The sequence below is a fragment of the Cryptomeria japonica genome, chromosome 11 (assembly GCF_030272615.1).
Source record: "Cryptomeria japonica chromosome 11, Sugi_1.0, whole genome shotgun sequence".
Lineage (NCBI taxonomy): Eukaryota > Viridiplantae > Streptophyta > Pinopsida > Cupressales > Cupressaceae > Cryptomeria > Cryptomeria japonica.
Genome location: NC_081415.1, coordinates 623,418,908 through 623,430,310, shown reverse-complemented (window position 1 = coordinate 623,430,310; position 11,403 = coordinate 623,418,908). Strand labels below are relative to the sequence as shown.

The following is an 11,403-nucleotide window of genomic DNA, read 5'->3' as shown; positions in this document are numbered from 1 at the left end:
GTAATAATTAACTGTATTGAATAATATATCACCAAAGGTGATGAATCTGAGTACTATTATCGTAGATACACGTTATGGATATCTAAATACAAGATCCGTAATATACAGATGCAGACTTTTACTGTTTCTGCAAAATGCAACTTTTGTATTTTATTTATATATATATACTAGGCCAGGCTACCTGGTCTTTCATAAAGAAATGGAAAGCTTTCTACTATTCTCTCCCTCAACAACCTAAAAAATTAAATATCAAGACTGTTAAATTGAAAAAAAAACAGTTGGTTCAAGCAGAGGACATCTGCAGAAAGGGCAGGAATCCTTATGGTTATCAATCCATTTATCCAAACAATCCCTATGAAATATGTGACTGCAATTGCACAGCTCTCGGATTTCGTCTTCTTCTTCGAAGGGGCTCAAGCAGACAGCGCACACAATGTCCTTCTCAATCTCAGTCAATTTGCCTGCAACATTTCGAAACATAATAAGAGGCAACTTGTGTTTTATCATCTCACCTGATGTGGAAGAAATGGTAGAGGAAAATTCTGACAATTCTTGCCACGAATAGCTCTCAACTTGTTGCGTCCTGCTCAGTTGGAGAGCTGAAAGAAAACAACATATGAGGTTGTTTAAATAGTCCATGGCTGATGCTGTGTATAACAGCACTCTGGGAATAGCAATGCTGCCGAAACCCACTGGAAATCCCATGGTGGACAAATATTTCAAGTATACAATGAAATCCACGCTGAAATGGGAGATATTTATAGCTGGTTTTCACGCAAGAAGAAGAGCTGAGCCACCTCTAATGCAGCCTTCATGGTGCACCATAACCATTAATGGTGTTAAAGACGGGCCCATACCATGTCTATTATTGCCTATCTACTAGTCCATATCGTGATGCTAGTTGGATCATCATTGCTTTTCTGACTGCCTGACAGCTGATTTTTAAATACCAAAAGTTTTGATTCGAACGAAAACTTAACAAAATAGAAGTAGAAATCCTCTTATACAAATTAAATTGTTTGAGTAAACTCAAATTTTGCATAGATGTTGGAAGCAATTGATAGTAAAGCATTGGAATCACATTGGGTGCAGTCACTACATGAGATAGCATTAGTTTTGTGTCTATTGTCCAAAATCTCAAGGGCACTCTCTTGCTAGGAAATGTTAACAATGTAAAATTGTAGATTTAGTACAATTTTTGGATTATAGAGTTGGGTTTTGTTTAAAATATAGATTTAATGTTGTTTGGCAATGTTTATAGATGTCTATTAAATATATATTTTTTAATTTTAGAGTTTGAAAAAAGGGTTCTAATGGCCTCACAAATTGAAATCTTAAAGCATTATAAATAGATATAAATGTTGTAAGATGGAGTTATAATTGTTGGACTTATGACATGTCATAAAGCATCCTTGAATAGAAACAATGCAGCCAAAATTAATTTTTTAGTTGGTGAATAGACTATGCTTATTTCATGATAGGTCCACTGGATATGTTATTTTTAGATTATTGATTCATCTTGAATTTAGGTGTTACATTTCAAACTAAAGATTTGGAAACCATCATTTGCATGGTTTTAGCTCAAGGTTTCTTAATTACCTAGTGATGATTTTATGTAATACATCTCTTATTTATTGGATGTTTGAGATGGAGGTTTTCATAGTTGATTTGTAGACATTGCTAGGCTACTGGAGTTATTTCAAAGATTTATGTTGGTGATACTCCTATATAGATATTTCTCTAAGATTTTGTTGTAATATTTTTATCTACAATATAATTTATTCATGTTTTCAAGTGTGTGATTTTTCAATTGAGGTTTTTTTCGATGTAGATTAGTGTTGTGGTATAATTTTATTTGTATTTTGTACATGATATTCAATACTTGTAAAGATCAACCACGCACATTACTGTCATATAACATTAGTTTGGGAATCCTTTCCATGTACCAAACTTCCTCTTATTTTGTGTCAAGTATTGATCACCTTTGATTTTAGTTTTATATTAAAGGGGTGCCTTCATTTGATTGAGAACTTGCATAGAAGAATTTTGATCATATTACAAAAAAAAGATGGAAAAAAATCTATAGTAGAAATGATGAAATTTTCAAAAAAATATCTTGGGAGTTAGAGTTCATCAGATGAAGGATAAGCTAATGGATAGTGATCAATGAAATTCAGTATTAAGATACAAGCCCTTTTTTATGTCACAAGAATAGTAGGAAATAATTGATAGAAAAGTTAAGGGTGTCATTAGACTCTGATTGTTTTATTTAGTATAGTGAATATGCACAAGGATACTACTATAGTGAATCTTTGGAAGAAGCTACATGAGATTTGATAGGCTAAATCATGGGTACATATGTTTTTCCTAATTAAGAAGTTTATATCCTTAAGAAATGGTTGCTCTATAATTGAGAAACCTTATTTTGTTTACATGATTCTTGCATAAATGCATTTATTTGGAGGGAAGCTGGAGAGGGAGGATTACTACATAAAATTTAATTTATTTTTTTGCTACATTTATGGGATTAATTAGTCATGGCCATTGGAGTGCCACCTCAATACTCGAAATAGATTATGTACTTATATTACTACTTTCAAAGAGATGTATTCACATAATTATAAATTAGCAAAGGTGGCCATACCTATTGATGGTAGATAGGAATGAAAAAAAGAAAGAAAAAAGTTACGTCATGGCTAAATCTAAATCTTGTAGGGAATACAAATCTCCTGATAAGACAAACAAAAAATGTTCAATATATATGGGAGAATAACAATTTCCAAAGAGATGGTAAGGAGGAAAATAATAATAAAATGACACTTTTATGATGGGATTAAGAAGTTATCTTAGTGAGACCTTTGTAATCAGGTTGACTACACATGCATTGCAAGGTGATGGCTAATGGACTATGATGCATCTTTAGACATGATCTTGTAGTGGGGTTGGTTTACAAAATATGAATAATATGATTATGGTCAATTATACGTTATAGTTTATTCCCATCTAAATACTTTTGGCTATTTGAGTCCTTAATGGGTAATTGAAGGAAATCATATTGTGTTGAAAATCCATGTTTTAGAGCATTTTAATAAGTAAATTAATATGTTTAAGTGTGTAGATTGGTTTATTAAGTGAAGGATGCAAGATGGCCAAAGGTATGATAATGGCAATTAAGGGTGTTTGAACAAGAACCTTTTCCATCTTAATGGGAAAATAGTTTATTGCACTAGTTATTTTATTCCTATACTACATATATTTATAGAATATTAAACTTAACGGCAAGGATTAGTAGGAAAGTTGAGTAAATCATCCACTTTTGATGGTCATGCATTTTGATAAGCTAAGCATCCCCACACTTTTGCGACCATAATTATTGAAGAGAAAAAAAAAGTTATGGAAATATAGGATGGATCATATTGTTCAGGAGGATCTACATACCTTGAAATAAATTCTTTGTTGATAGGGTAAATTATAATAAATTAGAGTTCATTTTTTGTGAATATTTTCTTTATGGAATATAAACCATGGTTTTTTCTCTAGTTCTAATATATTTTTAAAGGTACTTGACTTGATATATTCAAATACTTTTGATTTTTTTTTTATTAAAGGGGTCAAGTAGGTTTTGAAGGGACTTAAAATACTATTTACTTAATGTTTCCATTAGATAACCATTAGCATACCATCAACAAACAGGCAGCCAACTCACACAAAAACCAAAATAGAACACAACCCAACAAAACAAGAAAAAACAACTAATTAAAATTCTTTAAAGCTTTTGTTGCTTCCACTTCAAGCTAAGAAAGGTTCATGGACAACCTCTTCATATCTCTAACATCAACTTCATCCATTATCTTATTGTTGCTCGCTCTAGTATGAGTACAAGGGCCTCTACCCTCCTCTTGAGTATCCTTCTTTCCTTTCTCAATCACATCCATATCAATGAAGTGTGATTTATCCTCTTGAACCCCCTCAAACTTCTCTATCATAACCTTGTAGTTGAATTTGACTACGGTAATGAAATTATTAGTTATCCTTTTGTAGTTTGTCTATAGTCTCATGATTCTCCCTTCAAAATATTTCTTCATACGTTCAATATCCTAACTAATTTTGCAAGGAAACAACAACGTTACATACTTCCTTCTCTAGCCAATTCAATTTTGAGTCCTTTAGATTATCTGATTAATTCTTGACCCCAAGAATAGTAATATTAATCTCGTGAAAGATTTTTTTTGCATTTTACAATTATCAACAACAACATTCCTACCCACTAAAAAGAGGTCTGAAGGATGCTCTCTATCAAGATTTAACATGGGGGAGTCATGGTTTAGGTCATGAGGGAAAGGGAGCCTCCCATCATGACTTGTCTCGGGGTGAGATTCCTTTAAAACCCTCAAACCCTCCTGATTATCTACCTTAAGGGAAGAATCCAATGAATAATTTTTGCTAGTCCCATCATTATTTTTCCTTTTCTTAATACCTTTCCCCTCTTCACCTTTAGAAATAATATCTTGTGAAACTGAAATAGGGGAAGCATTTCTGCCTTTAGGAATTCTTTCACGGGCATTCTTCCCCAATCCTCATCAGAATAATCCAACTTCTTACTATTCCATCCACCACCCTCAAAGAAAGGAGAACCATAACCTTCCAGATTAGAAAAATCCCCATCATTAATAGATTTACCTTCCCTCGAGGAATTTTTGAAATGCTCCATTAATAGTAAGATCAAACCTTCAAGCAAAATGGGGTTTTCTTATCCTTTTTACATTCCCTAATGCCCAATTCTAAATAAGATTGTAGGAAAAAAGGAATGAAACCCTATCCTTATACCTGAAATGATTGAGGAGGGAAAAATTATAGTTATACAGAAGTGAATAGCGACCATTGAGAGTGAAAAACTTGTATAATTACCTTTAGAACTTTGGCCCATAAAGATTCGATGGATTTTATCTTGTAGTCGCCTTTGTACTTGAGAAACCACTTTCCCTCTTTACCCTTGACAAAATCATGCACCTCTTCATCAGCTGAATTTATGTCTTTAAAAATGATGCAGGAGCATTCCCCATTCACAATGATCTTCCATCAACCAAAAAAACATTGTATTTCCTATTTTGTTTTCTATTTATAATTTCAGTTTTCCTTTTTGCATGTCCCAATTTTGGCTCACCGGATCTTGTGGAGTTGGATTCTACTTGAAGAGTTGATCATCTTTCTTTCTTTCAAACTACATCTCTTTTGGATCACTTTCCGGTAAGATATCGCTTCCGATTTCCATGACAATTTCTTGTTCCTGGTCATCCTTTGTTACCGATTTCCTGAGACCTAATCTGGTGATCTATCAAAACCCTTTCCAAAGTTGGCAGAGCCTTGGACATTGATCTTGATGTTTCTTGGCATGTGGCCGACCTTCTACGTTTCATCCTTTGGATTTTTTGGAGGAATCTCTTGGCGGAGGGCAACCTTGTTCATTTTGCATGTTAGGTCTTGTTCTTCGGGTTTTTATCCCTTTTGGGCCGACCAGATCCTTTGGATCGATATATATATTTGTAATCATGCTTTAGAATGGAATTAATTAGAGAATCAAGAAGTATAAGATAGGTAGAATGTGCCTAGAAGATAGATCTTTCGATTCAAGGTCCCAGTGTGACCTAGTCTACCAAGCCTGTGTGTCGGTATTTTGTACCCTGGTTGTTACTGATTGGATGTAATTGACTTTCATGCAATAAAACTTTTTGTTCTACATTTCCTCCATCATATCTGTGTGAGTCTATTGTTTTTACTCTTGCTGACCGGTTTGGACTAATCCCCTTCAAGTCCCTCCTCATTGGTGACTGCTTCAAAAAAACTTTTTCCCCTCCATTCTCAAGCCAAAAACTTTAGCACTAGGTTCCTCTGTGAGTTTAAAATTATTCTCATAAATTGTAACCTATAATTTATTCTACACTTTAGAAAAATCCCTAGAAAGATTATGATTGCAGCAATGAAGCCTTTCAAGGTAAGGCATAACCCCCCCTTTTCTCCAAAATTCTCTATAAAGTGTTTTTTTTCTTGATTTTCTCACATTTAAGGGGCTCAAGCTTAATCCTATCTCCCCCCATAGCTCAAGACACCTACAAAATCAAGAGCGAACCTTTAAGATCCCTATAACTGGAAGAATCAAGAAACAAAGTACCCTCAAAGAAACCCCACTCACTCTTAACGAGGATTAAAAAAGTTCCCATAAAATATGCCAACAACAAGGCGGACACAAAAAAAATAACTGTAGTGATCATAAAATAGCAAGGGATTAATAGTTCTAGTGTGGATCTTGTCATAGACCACCAAATATTTTAGCTTAGTTGGAAAATCATCACTTCACCCCATTCAAGTTTATTATTACTATAAACTCCCATATTGGCCAATAGGTCGACAAGCCCATTGGCCTCCCTAAATTTATGGGAGATATAACAATTATCAAAGGATGAGATAATATCCATAGACCCCTTAATCAAATTCTCAATTGACTAACTTGGCTTATATTTCTTTTTGAGGAAATTAATTATAATCTCTAAGTCTCCTAACCAAACTTTTTAAAAGTTCAATTCAAAGGCTAATAAAAGCCCATGGTAGGCTATCACCACTTTAGCTAGGTGATTATTATGGATACCCAATGCGAGTGCCACCACCGCAATGAACCCACCATACTCATCTCTTAACACTCCACCACAACTAGCTAGATCAGGGTTACCCTTCGCCAACCCATCAAAATTCACATTCGGCCAACCTTGAGGAGGAGATTGCCAAGTGATATTAACTCTGGGATTCTTAATTTTCTTGATAGGCTTAGAAATATCAACATGAAGCTACCAAATTAGGGCCACCTAAGAGTCATAATTAGAGATAGAAAGACATCCACATTGATCAAAAGAAATAAATTACAAATTCTATTTGATAGCCCTACAATTTTTCAAAGAGGCCACATCTTCCCCAAGGTAAGCATCTCTAAAAATTTCATTATTTCTCTCTTTCCAAGCCCCCTTTGAAGCAAGATGGGGGATAATAATTGTCTATAAAAAGGAAAGGAAAGAATTTGAAGAAGGAGAAACCCATTGGATCATAAGATCTTCTAAAGAAGAGGAGAAAATCCAATCCACAACCTACAAGTTCAAAGAAAAAGCCTAAATATCCCTAACATACGAACATTCCAAGAATTTATGAAGGGATCTTTCACACTGAGCTTGACAAAGGAAACATCTATTAGCCAGATGAAAGCCCCACTTACATAAGCTCTCGAGAGTAAGGGCGTTACTTTGAATAAACACCCAAAAAAAATTAAAAAATAATTTAGGGACCAACTTAGAATCCCACACATAAGCGCAAAAAGGGGAGGGCATGAAGGGGCAATCTGAGAAAGTATAAAGCATATGTAGAATTGAAATAACTTGAAGGAGAAGTATACAACACACAAATTTCATCAGACTGGGATAAAAAAATAGAATTAAGAATACTGTTAAGGATCCCAAGCAGTCCATCCACCACCGAAAGATCAATCCAAGATCCATTAGACCAATAATCTTTAACCGAAGAGCCAAACCTGTCAATACATTTCTCCATGAATGGGTTGAAATTTGGAGAAGAAGAGAGAGGCTCATCCTTAAGTTAGGTGTCAGTCCAAAATCTTACAATTTCACCAGACCCGACTTTCCATTAGATTTTGCAAGGTTTGCTAATGTTCCTTTGATTTTAAAATCCATTTGTACTTTTTCATTCAATAATTATTGTAAGAAAATGACATGTTTATAAATCTTAATTCACATTAAAGTGTTTAAGATCTTGTATAGATTCAAGATACCTAGGAAAAGGATTAATATCTTGAGGACTAATAATATTGATAATATTTGTCTAATAGATTCTAAGAAGTTCTATTAGGATCATTGCATAGAATCACATAAGAATCACCTTACACTCTTCAACTATGTTGGGCCCTATTTTTTATATCTGAAATTTCCTAAGATCCTACATCATTTTTCTTATTTTTTTTGCAATTTTCTTGTTCAGAAATTATTAATACTCAATTAGAGAAATTATAAGTGGATTCCCATTTTTCTGTTGCTAGGTTTCAATTAATTTATATGTTTTTATGTTTTTTTGTTATGGGGCCTCTTTTATTCTCCTTATGTTGTTCTTCCCTCTTACATTCCTTCTTGGCTTGTTCTTCCCTATAACATAGGTGTGTAGATAGAATTGGGACCAATGAACTATGTCTTAGGTCGTTGGTCGTAACTTCTCATGTTCTCGACTAGATGATACACCTCTAAGAGAAATTTGGATATTAGCACTTTCTATTATGTAAGGTACAATCTATCTAACACCACAAAAGGTTCTCTTATCTCCTTGTTTCCTCATTCTATGTTCCAAGTGCATGTGTGAACTTAGGAGTAAGGAAACACGTCTTGTATTCCCAATCTTCAATAGCCCCAATCCTTGCTATAAATTATTTTTGGACCCTAACATACTATTATTCTACAAGAATGTAGGACCTAGTTTGACATGGAAGATAGGTTTTTAGCCCCAAGGTTTTGATTCATCTTGAGACCACTAATAATTACCCATATGTATTTTTCATTTAAAATCCCACACTTCAAAAAGAATCATGCACCTTTATACCATGTCCAAAGTACAAGGTCCAACCTAGCACCCCCTCCCTATACTTCCTATTCACTTTATCCCTTTGGTCTTAATCCTATTTCCCTCCCTACTCTTATGAATTGGTCATTTAACTAAGTTATTTCCTAGAATCAATCTAGATTCTAATCACAAGCTTATCTCTCTCTAAATTCTATAGGTCCTAAGCTAGAAATATCTTCTAATTCTTGTCCTCTACCTTCCTCCTTTATCCTTAGTACCATATTCCTTATAAACTTAATAATTGGTTTTCTTGGCATGGTACCAATTTATTATTTACTCATAGTTCTTAGATCTTGACTAGTTTTACCTAGATCATGTACTCCTATAGAAGCTATCAATTCAGTTTTAGACATGGATCCCTACCAAGCACTAGGATATCCCAATTTCATACCAAGGCTTATAATGCTCCAAAATACCTTAAGATTTATTTCTACCACACCAATAGCTACTAGGTCATTGTTAATGCTATTAGTTACTACTGAAATCTCTAAAAGGTATTTTCAAACATAAAATATCTCGTTTCAATTAATATATGCAATTTAATTCTAAATATAATCGACAAGGATATTACTACCCATACCACCATTATTTGGGTTCTATAGATGTTTCAAACAATGTATTTTTAACCAATAATGTATCCCAATCTTTCATGTATTAGGTTCCTAATGCAATAAATTGCATTTGGTTATGAGTAGTAAATTTGTAGCTACCTTTAATATTAAATAACTTACATAATCATGTGCCTAGATATTTAGGTTACCCTAGGGGTTGTAGTTTTTGATTAAGGATAAATAGGTTTTGAGGGGAACCAAAACCCCGTACAACAGTTTTTGAAGGGACCCAAAACCCTCAGATTTTATCAGGATCTAGAAACCACAATACAACACTGCCAAAGATAACAAACCATGAAAACTAGTAGCCCAAACACAGCTGAGCTGACTAACGCTAGTCAAATACCAGTACAGTCATAAGCAGAAAGTGCCAACCAAACAAGCAAGATATAGACAATACAAAGTATGATAGCCACACCAACAAGGATAGAACCTCAAGCTATAGCAGTTAAAAGTAAATGATGAGGGTCTAACATGCACCCTCAACCAAACAACAGGGATATTCTCGGCTCCCTTAACCTATAACAAAAACTCAAAGCAGTAAAAAGATACCCTAGACCTTAACCAAAAACAACTGCAATATATATTAGGCCCTTGAAAAATATCAGTGTCCAGCCAGACAAGATTACATAAAAGAGGCATTATAAGTTGAACCAAAACATGGGGGTTTTGAAAGACTCCCCTAACCTTCAAAATGGGCTATGATATGGCTCCTAGAACCACTCAGATGAAGCCAACAACCTCAAAGTTGTTGATAGTTGCACTTGTAATAGCAAAGCATCTATCCACCTCAATAGGATAGGAACCCACCTCAATAGGGATAGAAAGGTAGGAAACCATCATCAAAGAGAACAAAGATTCAAACTATGAACCAAAGTCTAGCCACCAAGAGATGGAATCACAACGCTTTGTTGGACAACAAGGTTTAAAGGCTTCCAGAACCAAATGATAAAGAAGAGGCCTAAACTAGTCCAACTCCAAGCATGAAAGCATAAACAAAATCTCCATCTCTATAGGAGAAAAGGGGTAGAAACTCTTTAGCTAGGGGATAGCAACAAACAACCATCTAGCCTCGAGAAATAGGTCATCACCAGCCACCCACTAGCACCACCTAGATTGCACCATAAAACACAAATCTGCCTCAATAGGAGGGAGATTGTCTCCAATAAAACCCATGCTATAGACAGAGGGAAGGCCAAGAGATATTGCAAGAAAAACCATGGCTAGACCCAAGAAGATAGCCCACCAACCAATCTTCAAAAAAACTCTAGGGAAATGAAGGCACCAAAAGAATCAAAAGCAACCCCAAAAGGCCTACTAGATCAAGCAACAAAAAGAGGGGAAAGGGCCCTTGAAGAAAATAGTGCACCCCCACCTTCATGGCCTTAAGCTAGGGTTACATAAAGAACACCGACACCATGAGAAGGAACGAAGTGATAGTGTACAAAACACCCCACCTTAAGGATAGAAGACAAACCAAGGGGAAAGAAAAGCTCACAAACCCTATGAAGAGTCGTGCTGCTGAAATACCCCGAAATGGAGAGAGACCCAAAATGAGGGCCAAGAGACCCATCTCCCTCAACCATGTCAATATCAAAACCTACATATGGTTGAGGATCAAACACAAGAATAACATCTTTAATAGAACGCTCAGCAACAGAGCCCGCAACTCTTCTCCCACCACTCCCGCAAAACACTCTACAACCGTTGTATGAACCTCCAACTAGCACCTCTCATAGGCAAGAAGCCACAACAAAGGGATAAAGGTGGAGGGGGACTCTGTCATCTTCCTTAGCATCTTCTCCCTTGCCATCCATAGTGCTTCCCCCTACAGAAACCCTCGCGCCTCTCGTTTTCTCTCCTCCCACTCTTCCCATCGTACATTAGGGGTTGCAGTTACTTAAGTTCGCTTGAGTTACTAGCTAGTATATAAGAGTTATTGTCTAGTTATTGTCATCATGTCAGGCAACACCCTCCAAGTGGACTAGGAGGTTAACGTCTTGAATTCACATATTTTTTCTTAGATTAGCAGGGAGACGACCCTGACCAAAAAGAGAGATACAACGTTACAACATTAACCATTTACCAACTATAAAACATCTAGCAGTAGGATTTGCATTCATATTTT

General features: G+C 35.2%; 1 protein-coding gene across 1 annotated transcript; it reads right to left on the bottom strand.

The window, feature by feature from the left end:
• Positions 1-258: 258 nt before the first annotated feature.
• Positions 259-705, bottom strand: LOC131860372 (brassinosteroid-responsive RING protein 1-like). Its single transcript, XM_059214774.1, has one exon. It carries the CDS (start codon positions 703-705, stop codon positions 259-261), a length of 447 nt encoding a protein of 148 aa, XP_059070757.1.
• Between the last annotated feature and the right edge of the window lie 10,698 nt (positions 706-11,403).